The 23,333-nt window shown below is 38.1% G+C and overlaps 1 protein-coding gene across 1 annotated transcript in view; it reads left to right on the top strand.

Moving 5' to 3' along the window:
- The window catches only part of bcr (BCR activator of RhoGEF and GTPase), an 83,910-nt gene extending 63,381 nt beyond the window's left edge, over nt 1–20,529 (top strand). The window contains exons 9-23 of the mRNA XM_088011018.1: nt 5,663–5,784; nt 6,534–6,699; nt 6,790–6,909; nt 8,181–8,256; nt 8,476–8,580; nt 8,800–8,874; nt 9,092–9,189; nt 10,170–10,301; nt 12,165–12,224; nt 12,406–12,515; nt 13,200–13,339; nt 13,576–13,710; nt 13,872–13,977; nt 14,386–14,548; nt 14,853–20,529. Of these exons, the coding sequence (XP_087867144.1) occupies nt 5,663–5,784; nt 6,534–6,699; nt 6,790–6,909; nt 8,181–8,256; nt 8,476–8,580; nt 8,800–8,874; nt 9,092–9,189; nt 10,170–10,301; nt 12,165–12,224; nt 12,406–12,515; nt 13,200–13,339; nt 13,576–13,710; nt 13,872–13,977; nt 14,386–14,548; nt 14,853–14,942 (1,698 nt within the window). The 3' untranslated portion in view covers nt 14,943–20,529. The remainder of the gene's footprint in view (nt 1–5,662; nt 5,785–6,533; nt 6,700–6,789; nt 6,910–8,180; nt 8,257–8,475; nt 8,581–8,799; nt 8,875–9,091; nt 9,190–10,169; nt 10,302–12,164; nt 12,225–12,405; nt 12,516–13,199; nt 13,340–13,575; nt 13,711–13,871; nt 13,978–14,385; nt 14,549–14,852) is intronic.
- The last annotated feature ends 2,804 nt before the right edge of the window (nt 20,530–23,333 follow it).

Raw genomic sequence — 23,333 nt, 5'->3', positions numbered from 1 at the left:
TTTACAGTGTTTGTTCCCTTTCCTTTAATGATTTTTTTTTTTTTAATCTTTGCTATTCTCCTTTACCTTTCCAGAGCCTCACAAAATTAATCATACCTTTTTTCACATTTTGTCAAGTTACAACCACAAACTTTAATGTATTTCAGACAACATTTTTGCAACACAAAGTTGCATATAATTATAAAAGGAGTTAAATACCGCCTGATCCTGGAGGAAAACCTGTAGGAAGTTGCAAAGGACTCGAGAGGTGTAGGTTTGCCCTCCAGCAGGACAAAAACACCAAACATACACCCAGAACTACAGTGGAAGAGTTATATCCGAGTATGTTTATGTTTTAGAATGGCCAAGCCAACGTCTGTAGACATAAACCCGGCTGAGAATCTGATTTTAAGATTTTAAAAATAGATCTTCACTAGCGCTCTCCGCCGAACCTGACTGAACTGTTGCCATTTTTCAAAGAAGCATGGACAACCATTATGTTCTCAAGATGGAAAAAAGCTGGGCAAGACGTACCCCAAAATAATGTTCATCAAAGCATTAAGTGGATGGACCCAAGTACAAATACAAATCAGCCCCTCTCAGATATTTATTTGCAAACAATTTTGAAAACTCCGTATTGTTTTCCTTTACCTTAGGTTAAAAACTGAAGGGATAAAAAAAACATAAATATCGTTACAATGGTAATATTTTTGCAAAGCACCGTTTAATATGTAGGGATGTCTGTTATTTGTATGATCATCAGATGTCTGACTGATGATCATGACAAATGAACATTAATGCAGTTTTTTTTCTTTTTGGATAAGCTTTCCATCTTTTTTTTTGTTTCCCGCTCTCCTGTGGTTGAAATATCCCTTAATATTTTCTTCCACATCCCACGTTTCCCCCTAAAATAAGCCTCCATCTTTTTTAACCTACGTCAGCTAAACTCGCACCTGCCCATCTTGGGAATGATGACATCACAAACTCAACCTCCAGATGACTTTGAAGTCACCACCAGATGAGTGCACGGGAGCCACCAATCTGCAGCCTAAAGCAGAGCCCGTGTCCTTATATGGTCATAGCAGGGGTTGCCTCCATGAGACTGATTCTGTCTGTTTGCTCTGTATCTATCACTCCCCCCTCCACCCCCTCCACCCGTCTTTCGAACCAGCGCACACAGACTCGCTCAACCACCCGCTCCCCCACCGGTTTCTCCCATCCCTGGAGATGAGTTGACGCACATGAATGGATGCCCCTTGATTGATAGCCTTTGCCATACACAGTGCCTTGTAATGTGCCACCAGTCCACACTGACTGGCAGATTTCTGGTTAATTATTTATTAATGGTATATGGGAGGAGGCGAGACGCCGGCCGGGGCTCCTCCCCCCCGCTCACAGGGGGGTCATTACTGCACCCTTTCCATTCACACACACTTCCCTACTCCCTGTTCCATATGTTGGAGGAACATACTCACTGGCAAACACACACACACACACACACATTTCCTTTATTATCCCTGCAGGCCTCAGTTTCCATCTCAGTCAGTTCAGGCCCCAACAGCAGCCATCAAATATTTATCATGGATACATGAAAAGAGCTCTCTGAAATCAATGGGGTTCATTATATTAAACCTCACAAAAGATAAAGTAAACAATAGGCTGGAGTTGTTGAGGTTTTTTTTTTGTTTGTTTCTGTTGCCACATAGAAGCTGCTGATTTTCATGTAAAAACTGCATTTCAAATTCTACACACATTTTCTTTTTTAAATAAATACTCAATATCCCTTTCTCTTTGCCTTAGGGTTTAAGTTGCATGTTTAGAGTCTGGAATTTTTTTTTCCCCCCTCGGTTTTATGTCGAGCTTATTTGATTTGTCAATGATAAGGAAGTTAGCCAACATGGTAGAAACCACAGAGTGTTTTTGGCTCGAAGCTAAACAATTGGAGGAGCACTGAAGGGTAATCGTTCCCGTCCGTGCATAGACACTGAGTCACTTCCAGTTTGGTCAGTGAAGGTATGATGAAACCGATGAGTACAGGTGGGCCCCCAGAGGCCCCGGCCCCACGCCATGATGAGTGGGGGTGGCGGCAAACAGGAAGCGCTTAATTAAAATGCAAATGACGGCACTCATGTCCTCGCTCTGCTTTGTTTGCCTTTCGGATGAAAATGAAAATGCTGCACTAGAAATGCACACAGTCATTTACACAATTCCACTTTTTTCCTCCACCCAGAAAAATGTCCCCCAGTCCGCACACACACGCACACACACAAGTTCACGCACAAAAAAATCCACACACATTCACACGAGTGCAGAGGTGCCCTTTAGAGCTTATGCTCTAAAAATAAACCATCCCATTACTTGTGCGTTATGCTCTTGGTGAGGCTCCTCCAAGAGTTGGTCAATATTTAATCTGTGCAGGAGTGTTTTTTTTTTTTTTTTAATGCAACGGTCAGCTGCTGGAATATATGGGTAAAGATGCATGTCTCTCCCTGCCTGTTAAATACTATGGCTTCCTGTTCTCTGCACTGGAGGAATACAGCAACAGCACCTTCTAAAGTTATTCATACAATTTGAAATTTTTGGATTTTTCCAGGTCAGAACAACAGTTTTTAGTCTATTTGATTGGAGTTTTATGTAAAAGATAAACACAACGTTACATGTAGCTGTGAAGTGGAAGAAAATAATGTCCAATATCTAACTTCTGTCCTTTCTTTTAAGTGCACTAACTGTTTTTTTATTTCACTCTTTCCTTCCTTGTGTCTTTAATTATTGTATTTCTTCTTTTCCTCCTTGTTTATATCCATCCTTCTTTTCCTTCACTTTTTCCTCCTTTTTTTCATTCTTTAACTCTCCTTCTTTTCCGTATGTTTTCACAGATTGCACATTCAGAGCCGGCCCACTGTTATAGTGTTTGTCATAAATTTGTAGAGAACTTTAGTATTTTGTGTTTTAAACATTCTTTTAAAATTAAATTTGAATTACTTTTAAAATCAGTAAAGGATAATCTGTCAGAAATAAATGGTAAATTGTCTGCCGGGGATGCCAAATGGTTTCAAGGGTTATGTAGGTTATGTGGGAAATTTGTATTGCAGGATATTTGTGGATACCATACACAGTAAAATACTTCTTGTGAAAAAGCTTAGTGAGGTACAAATGTCTGCTGAGAATCTGGTGGTGATACGAACGCGGGTTCCAGCTAGACACGCAGTATGAAAGCAAGTAATCTCGAAGTTATTCATCACAGGTTATGGCTGCTTTACGTTCAATATGTGGAATTAGATTCTGTATTTTGATGATCAGGAAGGCGTTAAGTGCAGTAGAGGTGGGAATATGTTGCTGCAGTGACACACGGCTTGGTATCTACGTAGAGTAAGAAGCATCTATGTGATATTTGCTCCTCGGGGATCTCCTCTGCGGCCTCTTTCTCCTCCCTATTCCCTCTCAGACATCGTTACACGGGTTCTCTCCGTCATTTCTCCTCTTTTCCTGCATCTTAGTCATCCTTCCTCAGCCCCCTCCTTACATCATTCACAAGCTTTTCAGCTCTGACTCACAACAGAACAAACCCTCAGATGCGCAATCTTTCTTTAAAAATTTTATTGCGAGCACGTAAATGTTCTTCTTCTGTCATTAGCCTCAGCTCTACTCCAGTTTTCTCTGTCAGTGACTGACACGCTGGAGATGGGAGGAGGGGAAAAAAAAACAAAGTAAAAAAAAGAGACGGGAGGTCACAAACACGATGACAGGGATGTAGTTGGCCCTGAGCAAACATGATGTCATGCTTCGTGGCTTTGCTGCAGGGAAGGATTGTTTACTATGGGTTTGAAGTGAGCAGGAACAGGTTGCACAGTAATAAAACTTTAGCTGTTCAAATTTGCATCCAAATTTCTGATTACATGTTTTGTGCTTTTCTTCAAACCAAAAAGCCCCTAAAGTTCCCTTCATTTGCAGACAATCAGCCGCCATGGCTCCTGTCCTATTTCCTAACGAAGAAATCTGCTTAGTGTGTTTATTATCAAGCTCTTTTTTGGTTTACTATCATATTTTTTGCAACAGCACAAAAGTAAACATCTGTCACCAAGACAAACCCTCAGATTCAAGTGAGAAAACTGCTAAATTTTCACAAGATATAAAGTCGAGAACAAGCAGACTTCAATAACTGTTTTCACTCCCCATCCCACAAGTAAAACTGAGGTTAAGAGCGAATAAAATTGAGCCATTTACAACCAAACTGTGGTTTTGCATTTGCCTACTCTCCTTGTCTTTATAAAGAAATCCTTAGAAAATGACTTTACTGCCCCCTTTTGGTTAATGGCCTTATTACACATCTCATTATATAGTCTGACATCAGCGATGAGTCCTGACCCCCAGATATTGCTCTTCCTTTTTGTGAGAAACTTCTCATGATTTCTCTGCAGCGTAAACATAGACGACTCAGATTCTTTTCATAAACTGAACTGAACACAACCAGTACTCAGTCTTGCAGATTTTATTTCCATCTTACAGGCTTTATTGTATAGCTGAGTCCTTCCTGAAGCAGTCATTTCCTCATGTCTCTCTGTTTGTTTCTCTGTTCTTGCTGGTTTAATTAGAGAGAGAGTATTCAGGGTCTCGCTTAAGTATTTCCTCCAACTTCTTCATATTATGTCACATTCCAACCCCTAACCTCAGATAGAGCAAAATGAAGTACCACAAAATTGTGATGTGAAAAAAGAACTTTTTTTTTCCCCGCAGGAAATAAAAAACTGGAAAGTTTTTTTTTTATTTGGACAGTCTTAAAGAGGGCTTCCAACTGAATTCAGAATATACTTAATTACTAAGTCTCAGTGCAAATGAGTAGGCTACAAAAAGCACAGTGTCAAAAATGAACTTATTGTTGAGAGAGAAACGCCTCAATACCACGTTGGGAGCACAGCTAACATATAGAAGACGGTGCTCCGCTCAGACAAGACCAAAGTCAAGCTTTTTAGCAAAAGACAGGTTTGGAAGAAAACACTTCACATTACCCTGAACACAACATACACATGGAGAAGACGGTATCATGCTGGGATGCTTCTCATTAGAGACATACAAGCTGTTTGAAATGAACATGGTTGGAACTAAATAATGGTCAGTCAAGAAGAATACCTGTTGGTTGCTACAAAAGTCCTAGAGTGTGGGCGAAGAACCACACACATGCAACCAAGTGACCCAGTTTCAATTTAAACCTAAATCCAATCAGAGAATCAACGGCTAGACTAAAGGAATGATGTTTAAGAACATTCTCCGTCAAATTTAACTTTACTTAGTTGTTGTGTAAAGACGAATGGCAATAAATTCAGTCGTTAGCTGTGGCCAAGATGCACTTTGAGCTGGAATGGCAATGAAAGGGGGTTCTACATTCAATTAACTTGTGGGTATTGAATATATGTACTATGTTCGTGAAAAATTGATTTCCTGTTTTGTTTCCTTCCACTTCACTTATGTGTGACTTTGTGATGGTCAACACTGAGGTTTTTTCACAAAATTTGAAAAAAAAAAAAAATACAGTTGAGACATTGTACCTGACTTTTTATTTATTTATTTTTTATTAATGCATCCCCTAGAAAATGGAGTCTCGTATGCTACCAGAATAGTGGAAGATGTCATCCTTTTTTCCCCCCTTGCTGACCCAAACTAACGCTGCTGTGTGTCGCTGCTGTAGAACCGCCAGCTGCTGAAGGACAGTTTCATGGTGGAGCTGGTGGAGGGAACCAGGAAGCTGCGGCACGTCTTCCTCTTTACTGACCTGCTGCTCTGCGCCAAGCTGAAGAAACAGATTGGAGGGTAAAGAAAACAGTTTGTCTTTGCAAAGATAGAAAAAAAAACCAAAAAACTTCACAGCTATGCACCATAACATTGACACAGATGATACAGGAGTTGGGAAAGCGACTCAGGTTTTTAATGGACCGATGCAGGTTATTCTTTCACAGCTAAATGTGCCATCGTATGGAAGTTGGTGCTATGAAACCATTTCAGCATAATTATAAAAATGTTTAAATATGTACAAAGTAAAATGGAAGCAGAAAGGATGAGTCTAGAGCAACGGCTTGGTATATTTACAAAAAGATGAGAGCGAAGCCTGATGCCTGCACTCTGTTAGTGATCAAGAAAAATGGTAACACTCAGGCATCCGGAGCAGAAGGAGCAAATTAATCTGCCAAAACAAACAAATATTTTTCAAATTTAAACATGTTTTAAGACTGAAATATCTATAAACAATACAAACCGATGATCTGGAGAACAATATTCAGTAGAAAATATAAAGGATATGTTAAGCGAGCAATTGCATCGCATCCAATGGCACTTACATTCTAGGTGATGTTGCAAAAAACCCATCTGCATCACATAAAGCTGGAGCCAAATCTTGATTTCCACTGCAGATGGCCAAAGAGTCCAATGTGGACTCCAAAATACCACCAAAGCCCTTCCCTGGTAGTCATCTGTATCAATTTTCTTGCTTTATTGATCCGTCTCCTGCTTTTTTTGTTTCCACTTTACTTGTATTTCTGGACATTCTAACTTTCCTCTTTCAGTAAAAACCAACAGTACGACTGCAAGTGGTACATCCCCCTGACTGAGCTGACCTTCCAAGGCCCCGAAGACACCGAGCCCCTCGCCATTCCCCAAGTCTCGGACGAGGAGCTGGACGCCGTTAAGGTCAAGATCTCACACCTCCGCAGTGAGATTCAGAGGGAGAAGGTCAGTCGGAGGGCTTGTTCCTAAACACAGATGATTCTGAGAATCCAAATTTCCATGACGCATTTCATTCTTTTCGCTTTGGATTTTCAGAGAGCCAACAAGGGTTCAAAAGTAATCGACCGACTCCGGAAGAAACTGTCGGAGCAGGAGTCTTTGCTGCTACTAACGTCTCCCAGCATGCCGCTCAGATTGTTCAACAAGAACGGAAAGGTGAGGATGGGACCATTACGATGATGTGCTCTCATACGTCTATCTTTTCTAAATCGTTCCCGGCATGTTCTTTGTATTTCTTCTGTCTCTTATTTAACCGTTGCCTTCCTGAGTCACTCAGGTCCCAAACATAAGTCAGTCACAAGTTTCAACGACCTGATCAAATTCATAGTTTCCCTTCTACTAATTGCTTGATCTTCCATTGTCACACTTTCGTATTTCAGATCTTCAAATACGTTTCAACATCAGACAAAGCTGCCTTGAGTAAATACAAAAATAAGTTTTTAAGCAACTGTTTCATCATTTTACTTGGCTTGAAACAAGAAGGTTTGAACAGCCTGTTTAAAATCATGCCACACCACACAACTGGATTTAAGTCTAGACTTTGACTAGGCAACTACAAAACCTTTTTTTTTATTTTTATTTTTTTACTTTTTTCAGCCAATCATAGAGGGAATTGCTGGTGTGCTTTGAATCATTGTCTTGCAGCATATCTCAAGTCTCCACGAGCTTTTCGTGATGAACAGATACTTTCTCTCAAGATATTCTGTTACGAACCCAAAATTTTGTTTCCTTAAATTATGGCTATTTTAATTATGGCATGTTTAACTGGAAGTATGATGGGGGGTTTTTTGTATGTGTTTTGTTTTGTTTTTGTAAATTCTCGGAGTTTTGCAGCAGAAGAAACCGGCACACTTTCCAGAAACTTTTTCTGTGTGTTTTTTGTTAGCAGTGGTTTTCACTTGGGAACTCTCTCCTGCCTTTTTCTCATCGTTGAATCATGAACTCTGACTTTAACTGTAGCAAGAGAAGTCTTTAGTGCTTTAGATGTTGTTCTGGCTCCTTTTGTGACCTCCTGAGTGAGTTGTAGATGTCCGCTGGTTGTTACAAGCTTCTCCTGAAAAGGTTCTCCACCTTCTGCATGTTTTTTTTTTTTCCGTTTGTGGAGGTTTATGCCTTTGGATGCTTTGTTGCTTTTGAGATCTTTAACCTCCATCTTGTCAGACAGTTCCTATTTGAGTGGTTTTGTGATTGTGATATTTTGGCAGTAATCAGACCTGAGTGTGACTAGTGAAATGTAACTCGGCTGGAGTTAACCATAGCTTTTTTACTGTTTTACTAAGGTTATCCTTTTCTGATATTAACATTTGTTTGACCTAAAAAATTTAAGCATGGAAAATAAAAGCAAAAACAGGTTATATACATTTTCCCAGATCTCTATGTTTTCTTATGTACTCTGTTTGTGTGTGTGTGTGCGTGTGCGTTTTCAGAGTTACAGCTTCCTGATTTCTTCTGACTACGAGCGTTCAGAGTGGAGAGAGATAATCAGGGAACAGCAGCAGAAATGTGAGTGTCAAAGAGATGTCCTTCCAGGCATGTCCTGTCTGATCCAATTAAAGGAAAACATACCTGCTTCCCACGTCACAATGTGCAATGCATGTTTAATTAAACACTTACAGCAAATCCTGCTTTTTCAGCCTATGACTAACAAGACCCCACTCACATTCCAATATGACATGTTTTTGATATCCACCAACATTTACATAAACTTCCTGTGTCTTCGAGGTGTTAAAACTCCCTCACTGACGTCCATGGAGCTCCAAATGTTGACCAGCTCCTGTCTCAAACTCCAAACTGTCCACAACATTCCTCTTAGTCTGAATAAAGAAGGTAGGCTCCTTCTATTTGCGCCTAAATGTGGGGTTTATTTGTGCATCAGGAATGAAATTATTACAAAAACAGCTTTAAATTAAATGTTCCCCACAAGCCGGCATTGCTTTTTGCTCTTCCCCCTCCGCCTGAATCGACTCCAGAACAAACAGAGACGTGCATGCTTTTCTAATCTGCCCCCGCTGACATCCTTTTCCAATATCTCTGCTGTTTTTCCAGAGGATGAATCCTCCGGTCTCTACGGGTTTCTGAATGTAATCGTCCACTCTGCCTCTGGCCTCAAACAGAGTTTAAGTGAGTCACTCAACTTCAGACTTTATGCAGTAATTATAACATAAGGTAACTCTAGTAACCACAGCTTTAATGTTGCAGTGCAAAAAGCTCCTATTAATTTATTGTATTTTTTGTGGTTGAAAGAAATGCAGTCAAACGTTCCCTCTAAGTATACAGAGTTCCCTTTTCCCCCCCTTTTTTATATGCAATTTCTTCACCATCACCCTCTTTCTGCCAGATCTCTACTGCACATTGGAGGTGGACTCATTTGGCTTCTTTTTAAATAAAGCAAAGACGAGAGTCTACCGATACACCACTGAACCCAAGTGGAACGAGGTAAAATCCAGAACAAATACCCACACTAAATCTTTACTAGTCTCATTTTATGACTGTAGAATTTTTATGCAAATGGCCCAGCATTAATGAACCATCTGGTTTTTTTTTTCTTTTACTCAGCAGTACCCACTTAAAACACTTTTTTCTTATCCGTTTGTTTTATGCTGCTTCTCATATGTGTAGCATCTGTTGTTTTTTATCAGTTAGCTGTCTGAGTAGTGAAAAGATGTCTATCAAAAACCACAAAAATATAGAGGAAATTAACTACTGCAAATAGTTATGATTGCATGCAAGCTGGTGGATATTGCACCCTCCACAGTTATTAGCAGCCCCTCCCTCCCCCGGTAAACATTTATGAAACATTCCTATATCTATTTGATATATCCCACTTCTCATGTGGGATATTTTTCACGTACTAAATAAGTACGTGAAAAATATCCCACATGAGAAGTTACAGTTTTGATCATAATCACTGATGTCACAATCATTTCCACAATTACCAAAGGCGTTAAAAAGAAATGTGGCTGAAAAGCTTGTATATCAGTTTTTGCCATTTGGTTGCAATTCCAGCACATACAATAGGACCTACTGCAAGAGTGTGGACAATCTGAAGAGATTGCGCTGCGTCTATGTGCAGCACCAAGAAGAGTGCACTCATAGTGCCACTGGTGACTAAGGGAACAGAGAGTTTAGAAAAATATTAGATCCTCTTTGAGAATTCTGCTTAACAAAGTGGAAGTAATATGAACTAATGAGGATCTGCAGCACGCGATGACTCACATCTGTCCAAAAGCTAAATGAACCGACAGTGTGGATCTCAGAACAATGTGCAAACCATATGTAGAGCATTACCTTACATAATTGCAAGGAATGCCGCTCAGCTGTGGGCAGTAAAGGGATGATATTTGTAATTTTTGTCTCACTGTTTCATCTTTCATGCAAACATTGTTTTTCTTTTTTCCCCTTCCTTTTACCCAAAGGAGTTTGAAATCGAGCTGGAGGGCTCTCAGACCCTGAGGTTGCTCTGCTATGAGAAGAGCTACAACAGGACCAAGCTGAACAAAGAAGACGGAGACAGCACAGACCGCATCATTGGGAAAGGACAGATCCTGGTATGACATGACGTCACCCCCCATTACGATCTGCACACTTACCATGACTCAGTATTGATTGAGAGTTATGTCATCTCCTCAGCTGCAAAAGCATGAAGCACGCATCGATTTTGACAGTTATGCATGATGTAGAAAGATGATTATTAGTCGGTTATTGCAATAGGTAATCCAACCTGTGTAGCAAGTAATTAATGTCTGTCAGTTCAGCAAAGATTTACTCGGAGGGTGATTTTTTTTTTTTTTTTTTTTGACAGACAGACAAACAAAAAGCTGCCATTTTTGACCTTTTATCCATTGTTGTGCTGGCAGGTTCAGCTGTCAGAACTCCTGATGGCTGATGGCATCCTGACATTGATGGCAGATTTAAAGTGTCATTGATGACGTTGCCAAGAGAACATCAGCCCAAATTCGTCCACTGTAAATTAGCAAACGTAAAGATAAAAGAAAAAGACAAAAATATTTGTCTTTTTCTTTTATCTTTACTCCTTTTGTGCTTCTAGCAAAAATAAGTAAAAGATCAAAAGCTCACCCAGAGCAAAGCAGGTTTGTTTCCGTTAGTTATGGAACAACAGTTTTAATCTGAGCTGTCTGTATCCTGTTTGATTTGGTTAAACCGCTGCAGAAAAGTCTGCTTCCTTGGCTCACAAGCTCAGTGCTCCCCCTAGTGGCGTCTTTCAGTAATTCTGAGACCTGATCCCGTTTTAATGGGATGATGTCATTGTAAACCTGCTGCCAGAGATGCTTGACAGGATTTTCACAAGTCTGAATAAGGAACGAATGATACCTCTTTTATTTGACAGAAACTCATTCATCTTTATTTGTTGCTGTCATTTATATGTGGTTCACGTTGTCTACATGTTAAATTTACCGTTATTTGCTGGCAGAGAATGCCCAGTTTTCTCTTTCTGCAACAAAGAAAACCAGAGCAAAACAACAGAAAGCCTGGCAGGTTGCTAAAGCACAATGTCATGCAACAAGTTATATCCATCTGTTTGTTTTTTAGTCAGGATCCATTCATGTTTCTGTTCATGATCATTTGTTCATTATCCATCTATCATCTGTTATTTATCCATCTATTAATTATCTCTCTGTCCATCCGCTCTCTATAGGCCTTCTTCCCCGTTTATAGGTTCACAGGTGCTAATGTAAAATTGTAGTTGAGAAAAGGCCAAGCCCCACTAAATCCAATGGACCTCAGTGTTGTGTTTTTGTTTTTTTTTACTGGAGAAAATTGAAACCCACACCTTAAAACATTTCAACAGAAAAGCTGCTCTCTTTTTAAATTAAATGCAATTCTTTCTAATCAAATTTCTCAAAGTATTCACTCGGCGGCACAAGATTCATTTATGAGAAATGCGATCCGACTTTGTGCGCAACCATTAGAGGCTTTGGCAACATCAACATTCAGTCTTCTGTGTCTCTGCTCGTATTCTGCATCATCTCAGTGGCACCGATTTGTACTGCCCCAGATCCAGATGGCTTATCAGATCTGTGTGGCTATGATTTTAGTCTCTGGGAATAAATCATATTTGGTTAATCTTATATTTGGAAATACAGTAAATGAATGATATCAGCCACCAACTACTGCATGTAGAGGGTGGATCTTTGCAGCTGATGTCATAGTTTTATGCATCACGGGTTCTCTAAGTGATCTAGACACAGACAACAAGAGTGCGTAAACCAGTAGAAATTAGCAGAAATAAATTCATTAATAATAAATAAATGATCAACTACGTTTTGACTTTTTCTATTTTTCCCCAACCTCATGTACTGATATGGTATTGAATGTTTTTGTCTTACAAATAACAATTAATTACCATTAATTTTGCAATAAAAGCTGCCTATTTTGATTATTCCTCTCAGCTTGATGCTCAGATTCTTCAAGGCAAAGACTGGCAAAGAACAGTTATCCCTATGAACGGGGTGAGTGTGACAGTTATTCTTCACTTTCATCCAATCCGTTTTACTCTAAATATTATTATTATTGTCTTTACAACATTTACTTGAGATTCTGCAAAGTTGTCATAAATGAATTTCTCATCTCTATGACTCTCACTTCTAAACTTGTAATTTTTTTTTATTTATTTAATTTGTTTCCTGTCAGGTTGAAGTGAAACTGTCGATGAAGTTCACCAGCAGAGAGTTCAGCCTGAAGAGGATGCCCTCAGAGAAACCCATGGGCGTGTTTGGAGTTAAAATCTCCACAGTGACCAAGTGAGTTAACGTTAGAAAAACGGAGTAAATACATAAAAAGCAGTCAGTTGTGTTGAGAACTGACTGCATCTGTATTATACTATGATATTCTTGTTGGTGTACCTCAAGCTTGTTTTCTTTTCTGTGCGAGACAAATGCTAGCTTTGTCTATCACTATCAATTTCTTTCTGTTAAAACCTACTAGCTAACTGGGTTGTGTTTTATTTGGCTGCACACTGATCATGCTAAAGTTTCCTAACCAGCACCTTATTTTTATTTTATTGTTCTTGTTCTTGTATTGGACAATATGTCAATCTCTCACCAGTATTAAGCTAGTATAACCGAATAAGTGGATGTTTTTTTTTTCTTTTTAAAATCAGTTTTCATTAATTCTTACACCTACAATGTTCTCAAGGAAATAAAAAAGGGTACATTCTGTTCAGTACGGCAAGTTATCCATTCATCTATTTGACCTTACTCCATCCATCCATCACAAAGTTTTTATTAATACATTGAAATGGTATGAAATAGGACAGAGAGCTCTGGAAGTCTGGTAAAAGTGCATAATTTTGAAATAATAAAAAATATATATATATATGTAGGAACCTTCACCTTCCAATGAAACAGAGTTCAAGAATAAAGAAGAAAGTGATTGGAAGTAAATTGTTGTAAATTGTCAAAGTGTTTGTTTTTGTCCTGGTCTAGACGGGAGCGCTCCAAGGTGCCCTACATTGTCCGTCAGTGCCTAGAAGAGATAGAGAGGAGAGGCATGGAGGAGGTGGGAATATACAGAGTATCAGGGGTGGCCACTGATATCCAGGCTCTGAAGACCGCCTTTGACACCAGTAAGTCCTGCATCAATCTTTGTCCTAAGCTTAAATGAACTGTGTACTTCTGTAATGGTATTCAGTGTGAACATGAGCCATTGGTTTTCTATACTCAAAGCCTTTAAAGCTTTCATTGCATAAGCTATCTTAAACAATGGATTTGCATTTCCTTATCATCATTTTAGCAACACACATCTTAGCTCCTGCCACGCTTTTCCTCTGGTCTTTACTCATTTCTTGTCTTCCTCCTGCAGATAACAAAGACGTGTCTGTGATGATGAGCGAGATGGACGTCAATGCCATCGCCGGAACCCTGAAGCTGTACTTCAGAGAGCTGCCTGAGCCCCTCTTCACTGATGAGCTCTATCCTAATTTTGCAGGTGGCATCAGTAAGTTGCTGCCCGCTGCTTCCAATTCATTTAATTATTGCTATTAAAATTGAGCTGCTTTAAGGTAGTTGTCACACATTGCTTCTTGAAGAATTCAGCTGCATGCAATATGTGAAGGAGTCACGTGAATTGTTGCTTTGTCCTCCTTTCCTTCTGCTCAGCCCTCACTGATAGTGTTGCCAAAGAGAGCTGTATGCTGAACTTGCTGCTGTCACTGCCAGAACCCAACCTAGTCACCTTCCTTTTCCTTTTGGATCACCTCAAGAGGTATGGAAGACACAACACTATAGTTAGTACATGGGTGATATTCAGACAACCAACTCCACGACTGGCTTTAGGTTTCAGCTAATTTTTTTTTTTGTTTTTTATGTGTATTTTAAACATATTTACATAACCATTTATAATATCAAGTACATTTATTTTGCATTCATTTTAAGTTTTTTTTTTTTCCAAATGCTGAGCTTATCATACAAATTCTTCTCAGTTCTCCAAGTGTTTAATTTTGTTCACTGATTTCTGCGTCAGTTTAAGCTTTTGAGTTCTCAAAACTCTCCTGCACTTCTCCTTCCAGTAGTTTCTTTTGGAGGTAAACTCAAACAATTCACCGTGGGCAACAATTCATCACAGTTTGACATCCTTGGCACCAACGTCACTTGTTTGTCGTCCTCTCCCCAGGGTGGCGGAGAAGGAAAGCGTCAACAAGATGTCTCTGCACAATCTGGCAACCGTCTTTGGGCCCACTCTGCTCAGGCCGGCAGAGAAGGACAGCAAGATTCCTTCTAACCCCACTCAACCCATCAGCATGGGGGACAGCTGGTCCTTGGAAGTTATGGCACAAGTGAGCTAAACCCAGCGCCACTCTGTCCACTCCCTCTGCGATTTTGTCATCGAAGTTCTGTCAGAAATAAGCAGCTAAATGCTGAGTTTCAACAACAATACTTTTGAAACTTCGTACAGACAGTGTAGCCATTCTTTAGAGAATATAAGGACAACATTTCTCTACAGGGATGCAACGCCAAAATATGGAACAATGAGTTATTAAATTTTAGGGGCCAAAAAGACAACTGTAATGGAAAAATACTTTTCAAGAGTTTGTGTCATGTTTATTTCTAGTTCACAGCTTTTGTCTCCTGTTGTTTCAGGTCCAGGTTTTGCTGTATTTCCTGCAGCTGGAAACCATCCCCACCCCGGACAGTAAACGACAGAGTATCCTCTTCTCCACTGAGGTGTAGAGCTTACTCAGACTGTCTGCTCTGAACTCATTCTAGTAGAGGTGTAAAAAAAAAAAAAAGGGGATGGACACTGGCTCAAAGTGAGCCCTCTGTAGTGTGTTTTTAAATTGACTCGGAAGGATTGTCTCTTCACAACAGAAGATGGCGCCACTCATCTCTGAAGCTCAGAGGATTTGAGGTCATAATTATACACATCATTATCCAATAGTTAGTGTGATTCCTGGCACCTGTAGTTATTCACCAGGTGATCTGCTTTTGTCACAGTTTACTTTTGTTCTCGTCTCATAAATGAAGACGTGGTAAAATTCAGCACGTCTGTCTTGACTCCCATGTACTTTTAAACATTGCGGCATTGTACTCAAGTTTGCATTTATTTTTGGACAATCATTAAGTCTTGCAAAACACATGATGCCATCTCAAATGTTTTTACACATCCAATCTCTTACATCGTTCTCGTTGCATTATTTCAGGATAGACGAGACATTTTTTATTTTTTATTTTTTTGGCCTTTTTCAGTCACCATTTTTTTTTTAAAAGGCAATGAAAGCCGACACCTGATCGCGCTTACAACAAAAACAAACACGACTCAAGTTGAGAGCTATGACTTGAAATGTGTTGTGGAAAAAAAAAGAAGAAAGAATTTAGTTACCCAATCTTTTTTCTTTCCTAACCCCCCAAAAAAGCAGATTTATTTGGTCATATTTTTATTTGATCTCATTTGTTTCTTAAGGTAGACTCCAGCCTAAATGCACAGGAAGCAATACATTTTCTAATGTAGGAATTGTCGAAATATTCGTCTCGTCGTAACATAGGACATCTTGCCAAACTGTTTTTGTTATGTTTTGGGGATAAAATGAGGCATGTACATGTTTGTAATCTTAAAGTTGTATTTTGTTTTAAAGTTGTTACTATTATTTATTTTTTGGGGGGGGATCCTGTTGAGGAAAAATGTATTTTTTTTTCTTTATGAAAGTGGTAGGTTTTATCCTCGACTTTGCTGTAGAAGAGGAAGATTTCAGCCTTGTTTTTAACAATAATCCCCCGTGAGCTCTCTATTTAAATACCATTATTATTATTATTATTATTATGAAGGTAACGCAAGCGTTGTAGTCAAATCCTGTATGCTGCTGTGGAAAAGGCACAAGCGTCTTTAACTGCTGGGTGTCTCTTGGCGGATTCGTCTCACCTCCAGAGACGTCTGTCGCCCGTCTAGTGTAGACTTTATGCAACAGTCATAATACAGAAAACTCATACAAATCATGTAGGAGATTATTATTTTTTTTTTGTACCATTTAATCTGTGGCAACAGAAGTGCACTCATACAATATTAAAACTACTGTATAAGAATTTAAGTGGCCTGACAATTCTGTGTTTATGTCCAGTGAGAAATACTTTTTTTTTTTTTTTTTTTAATACCACTCGTTACCCTTTTTTGCTATTGTAAAAATTTCCCGGTGGCAATGGCCATGGCAAAGCTCATAACGTTCTTTGTTACTGATTTAACATGCAGGCATGTTTTATTATTCTTTTGAATTTGTTATGGATGACTTTGTATTCAGACTTGATTTGGGATATCGTCAGTTGTTTTTATTTTATTTTATTGCACTCCTAAAACGTATCTTTTTAGCCAGAGGAAAGATAAACCTTATGTTGAGGGTTACGGTTGGATTTCTGTATACATCAATCGGCCACAACGTAAAAACCACAAACTCATTATTGCCATATTCCAGGCTAATATTAGACATTAAATACATGTTTGCTATTAATGCCTTAATCCTGAGGATTTAATAGACCTTTTCTGAGCCATGATAGTTTGTGTCATAAGTGATATGATCCTTGTAGTTTGGATGTTTTAAGGTCTAGAAAACCATCTGCTTTTACAGACTCCATGTTAATCTTCTGAAAAGAAAACTGGGATTTTAAATAACAAAAGCCAAAAGAACTAGTTCTCATCTTGGCATAATATTTGGAATATTCATCAATCTTCAGTTTTCTAAAATGCGGAGAACCATGCATGGGCTGGCTACTGGTATCAAAGTTTAAAATTACAATTTACCTTTAAATTTTCATTTTAAAGTTAAAATTGTAATTTTAAAAATGCATCAAATGCAGGTTTGATGCATATCTTAGCATCAAACCTGCAAAGAAAAATGCACATTAATGCTGAAGAGTCATGAGTTTTATTTGACTTTAAAGAGTCTTTAGTGTTAGTGTTGCTGGTAAGCTTGCTGAGTAATCTGAATCAGGCTTAAGAGAAAGAGATATTAGGTTGTCTGGAAATATTTCCAGCTCTGAGCAACTCTGACAATCACTGCACACAAGCTAACAAAGTGAAACCCATTACCCTTTTAAAAGGAGAAGTAAAGAAAAAAGTAGGACTACTTTTTAGACTCCTGTTCTTCCAACCCAAAAATGAATTAGACCAGAGGATACTTAGCAACCATGAACAGGAGCTCTACATACTTTAGATTAACATTTGATTCTTTTTTTTTCTTTCCTTTGGTTTATTTTGTTTGTATTTCCTTTTAATTCATGTAAAGCACTTTGTATCGCCTTGTTGCTGAAAATGTGCTATATAAATAAAAATACCTTTACCTTTAAAAGATCAGTTGACAAAGCTATGAAGAGTTTGTCTGGTAACCAGCTAACTGTGCAGCTGTGGAGCAGATAGCCTGACTAATTTACCAGCCTATATCCACTCATGCTACTTGTTTTACTTTATGTAAAAAGTAGAATGCCTAAAATGCCCAACAGTCTGCTCAATAAGCACTTGGATACCACTGCTTGCTCCTTTTTTTTTTTTTTGTTGGTTTCTTTGAGCCAACAAAAAAAACTCTTTTGTTTGCATAAACAAGAAGGTGATTTATCACCTTCTATATAAATAATTAGAAGGGATTATTTGTATAAAATGCTTCAAAATCACTAATATGTTGCAGATAGCACATAACAGTAATAATTAATATGTTCCATTATTTTAGCAGTTGATTGCCTTTCTGTTTTACTTAAAACAGGCAGATTTTGGTTTCTAATTTTTGTATAAACACCACAGTGCTGTAAAATTGTAGGTTTTTTTTTTTTACTCAAGGTTTTCATACTGTGGGAATCTCATAGGTCCTCCTTCCTGTTGAGATCCCACAAAAACTTGCATGGTCACCGTTTTACAAATTGTGATTGATTGGGTTTTTGACCTTTCAGATTTTATCATCATATTTTATCTTTTTTTTTCAGCCCTCGTATGAAGCATAAATAAATCAAACAAAATCTGACGATAACACGTCATTTGACGATGGCAAAACTTAATGAATTAACTTAGATAAATATCAAAATTGCACCCAAATTTGTTAGAGCTCGGAAATCTCCCTGCAGAATCTTTTCCTGGAAAAAAAAAATAAAAAAATTGGTACTAATGCATCTGAGCTGATGTGGTTCTTTTGTTGTGGTCGACTGGTGTCTATAGGGGACTCTGCTAAAAGGGCCTAATTAAAGGGTTTACTTTTTTTTCCTTTTAATCTATGATTATAAACAGAAACATAGCAACTACACAAGAACAAAAGCAAGCAATCGGCTTCTTGGGAAATTTGAAGTCACTGTTTTGACCTTATTTTATTTTTCCTGCTGACTTGCTGTTTTGCTTCCACAATACAATCTGATTACGTTTCACTCACTGTAGCATGCTTATAGCCTCATGTAGAATGTGAACGTTCAGTCACGTTTCTCCTTCATACAAAGTCCCAGCTGCCTGTACTTATCCAACCCTTTTGTGCCTCAACACTTGCTTTTGTTTACCACCAAAATTTACTTTGTCTTCATGTCGGCCGAGAAGCTGGTGGTTAAGAAAAACATTCATCCTCTTGTTGCCTTTGCTGAGGACAGCCACACATCTTTCATCTCCTACTTATAGGCTAAGACAGGACCTTAAAATACAAGCATGGTCTTAGCTCATTCTGTACATGAGCATTCTTTCATCTGACCTCTAATGCTGTAAGTGAATGAAACTTTGTGCTAAAGTTAATCCTCTAAGTGCAACACATAGTTTTTTCTCTTATAATGCCTTTAATGCTGATTTATTTATGATTCCTTCTAGTTTGGTATAAGATGGTCTGGTCTGCTTGATCTGTTTATTTATGGTAAAATGTCAAATTAATGTTAGAAAAATGTCTTAATATAATGTGGTTTCTCTAGTAAATTAATCTGCTTCTTCTGCTGTGTTTAAAACATTTTGTTCTGATTTTGTCTCGGTACAAGAACCACTAAGTAGCTCTGTAGACACGGTGTCTTGCAAAAATATTCACACTGCCGAAGCATTTTTCACATTTATAATTTTTTTTAACCTCAAATTAAATGTATTTTATTAGGATTATGTGCTTCATCAACACAAGATAGTGTGAAAGGTGAGAATACCTGCTTTAAAATAAAATTGTGAAAAATGTGATGCACATTTGTACTTTTAGTCTGTAAAGAACATTTCAGTGCAAAAGGCACTGAAATTATTGCCCATTCGTCTTTGATCGAGAGCGTCTGTCAACAGAAATGTTCAACTCTTGTCACAAATTTACAATTGGATTTAGGTTTGGACTTTGACTGGGTCATTGCAACCCAAAAATATGCTTTGATAGACACATTTAGGACCAACAGATTAAAGGAGTCGCATTATTGTATCAAACAATTGAAACCAGTTTCCCTTCTGTTTGACAACTAAGCACTACTTTGTGTTGGTTTATCACGTATAATCACAATAACATGCATGGCCATTTCTGGTTGTAATGTGACAAAATGTTAAAAAATAGCATATATTTCCTGACATGCAGGAACACTCAGTTTCTGCACGTCAGCTCAGCGTATGTGTTTGTTTCAAACAGCAGACTGCCCACTGTGATTGTCTTAGCTATATGATGTGGACAACCGAATAGAAAGTGCAGGTTCAAGTAACTAAGACTCCTTTTTTCCCCCATGGAGTGTATAATATGTATAATACTAGAGAATACATAATTTGGTTTCCCTGTTATTTATTGTGCAGCTCTCTGGATCAAGCTGGTTACAACCTTTAACCTCTTTGCAAATCCGATCTGTCAGTTTGTGGTAGAGGAGAGTCTTATAATGCTCTAATTGTATTGTTTTGCTCCGTCTGTCGCTGTATCTGCATGTTCTCACCACAGTCTGTCCCAGCCAAAAAAAAAATCTCAAGTTTTTCCGTGGGCTTGCCTGAAGACATGGTGCATATTGCTTTAAATGTGCATTTATTACATCGGACCCTGGTATTTATTGCCATATTATAGGTGATCTTACACAACCTTCTGCTGCCACTTTTCAGAAATCATGCCACCAATAAATTTTGCCTACTAAGCAATGTTCTAGTTATTTTTTAGAAAAATTGAGGACATAATGTTAAACTCCAGGATGAGACATGTTGACCAACTATGTCACTTTCTATTTTTGAGTCTTTTTTGTCTCTGTTTAACTATTCAATGTTCTGCTTGTAGAACTGTAAAAAGGATTACTGTATTCTGAGGGTAAAACATGTTTGAGAGGCATTTGCAGCCTATGTTTGTACACAAAAATAGTAAATAAAATCTCCTGTATCTACAAAGAGTTTGTTGCACTCCTCTTGTGACCGCTTGAAGCTGATGAATCAGCCAAATGTATGATTGTTGGTGTAAACCTGCCCTTCTTTGCTCGTCTCAGATCCAGTAGGCTGACTCCACGACAGACGCATTCAGGTTCATCGTTCGTCGTATTTATTCTTAAGAAAAGAACAAAACAAGTAGGTGTTTATCGCTAGTCCAGCAGCTTCTGCCCCCTATACATTAAATAAAATACAATAAATAACCCTCGACAAACTATAAAGCAACAGCAGCAGTTAATAGCAGTTAGAAGCAGTTAACTTAAACAAGCTAAAATGAGCAGCATTAACAATAACATTTAAAAATACACAAAACATAGCAAGTTCACTTAAGAAACACTGTACACTATCACATTTGTCCGAAATATATTGCAAAATATATTCTAATACATACCACAGTAACGGACATGAAAACGAAAAAAAAAAAAAAAAAAACGGGACGAGCTGTCAGTTACCGGTTACTATGGTAACCACCCACTGCCAAGAGCAACATAACAGAACTTAAAACGCCAATAAATATGTCTAAAAAAAACGTATAAAAAGTAAAGTCAAAGAACAAATAAACACATTTTGACAAACTTCACATTTACGATATTGTTACGTTAAAACCCTGCTACATGTATGTACAGCTAATGTGTTTAAACAAGTAAGGAAGATGATTCAAAAATAAGAGCAAAAAAAAAAAAAAAAAGCTTAAAACTCTCGCATCAATGTCCTTTAGACAATTAAACCACTTTGCAGATGTTTTGATTAAAACCCTGGAAAAATATATCCTCTCCAATGTTTCACCCAATATTCTAAAGCATGGTAATGGAGGGCTGGTGATGTGGGCTTACATACAATTCATTTTACAAAAGGTCACAATAAAAACAGCAACACACCAAGAGGGCCTCACCATAACACACCTCACCAGGGAGGCACCCAGGAGGCAGGCAAACCAGATATCACCTCACCTGACCTCAAACTCATTTTGACCATTGAAGCGAACAGTGGGTCAGAATAACTGATTCGTCATGCAGAAATTTTCTTCAAACTCCTTTCACTCCCTCATTTTTAAAAAAAATAGTTTTTACTTCATTAATTTGTGCGAAATAGCCTACATACCATCAGAAATTTATTTCATTTCCTTTTGTTGGTATCCAAGATGCAAAACCCATTTAGGATCAGGTTTCTTACTACTTCGAATATTAAAACAGAACAACTATAAATATAGTATATAATACAATACATACAATTTTTGTAAAAAAAAAAAAAAAAATTGGCTTACTTATTCTTCAAATTAAATTTGAGTCAAAAAGTAATTTTCTCCTGATCTGCACTGATATAAGTCATGTGGCTCTTGACAGTTTATGGTTACCATAGCAAACAGATACTGACAGCTCGTCCCCTCTTTTTGTTACCATCTGGAGCTGTGGTATCCATTAGGCTCAGCTCTGTATTTTCTTTAGTTTTATAAGTATTTTAATGTCTATTTTATACAAATTCAAATATACACAGGGCTTAACTTGTATATGTTTTGTAATCGTTATAATTAATATTGTACATTTTAATTTTACAATTGCTAAATACTTCTAAGTGTTGGCAATACAATAAAATATTTATTGTATTTTATTTAATGTGCAGAAGGGGCAGAAGCTGCGGGGCAGATACTAACCACCGGCTTGATTTTCTCCTGTTTTGTATGTTTTAATTTTTGATACAAAAGTAATGATTCACTTACCATTTGTGTGATATATGTGATTTTTATTTCCTGTACTAAAGACATATATTCATTGCTTTATGTTAAAGATGAGATTACTTAAAGATGTAACTTTTGTTACATACCTCTGTACAATCCCAGTCAATCTGCCGCTTTTTCTGTTGCCGTCTGTAACTGTGGAACGGATTTTTGCTGCATTTTGTTGATGGAATGTTTCAGAAATGCTTTTGCGGTGTTGTACTTCAGATTACATGAGTTTGTGGCACAGAGCTAGCCTATGAGATGCTGCGGGACATTACCAGCAAGACTAACATGTGAAAGTGTGTCAGTCACATGTTTTAAGTTGGGTTGAGAAATTGAGAACTGTGGTGGAAATGATTTGGTGGTGAAAGCTGAGAGAGGTTTTGCTTTTCCTGAGACCTACTTCTGCGGTGTTCTGAAAAACTTTATTGGTTTGTTTAGTTGTGTGAGCACAAGCCTTGCTATGCTACAGCATAACCTTAAGTAAAAAAAAAATATCGTTTTACTTCTTCACAGTATTCACACAAATGTAGACTGTGATCTATTTTTCAATTAATAAAGAAAAGTTATAATTGTTGCTACATTGCTACAAACTTAGCTCCAGCTGGCCAGATGTGCTCAGCAATATGTGGGGGAAGGGTGGCACTACACTGCTGCATACAGCCGGAGCAAACCAGTCATGTCAGTCTTATGCACACCCCTTGAAATAAAGTGTTACCGAGAAACCTATTTTGAAAGACGATGTTCTGAAATGACGTTCGTTGGACAGACTCATCTAAACTGAATTCTTTGGACAGCAGAACAGAGGAAATGATAAGCCAAATATAGTATTGTAGGGGAAATAACCTCATACCAACTGTGAAACAAGGAGGCAGAGGTGTCATACCTTGGAGGTGGTTTGCTACAGCAGGACCTGGCCAGCTCTTGCATCAGAGGATGTTTAAGGGAAAATGTGCCATCTACGAAACAAACTGGTCCTTGTTAAATGATCTGCAACAACCAGCAAATCCAGTAAGAATTACAGAAGAACTGTTGGGCTGAGTCGGAGTCC

Source organism: Poecilia mexicana, unplaced genomic scaffold (assembly GCF_051168715.1).
Source record: "Poecilia mexicana isolate PSO_F unplaced genomic scaffold, ASM5116871v1 scaffold_12, whole genome shotgun sequence".
Taxonomy (NCBI): Eukaryota; Metazoa; Chordata; class Actinopteri; order Cyprinodontiformes; family Poeciliidae; genus Poecilia; species Poecilia mexicana.
The sequence above is the reverse complement of the archived record's forward strand: the minus strand, read 5'-3'. Positions and strand labels throughout refer to the sequence as shown.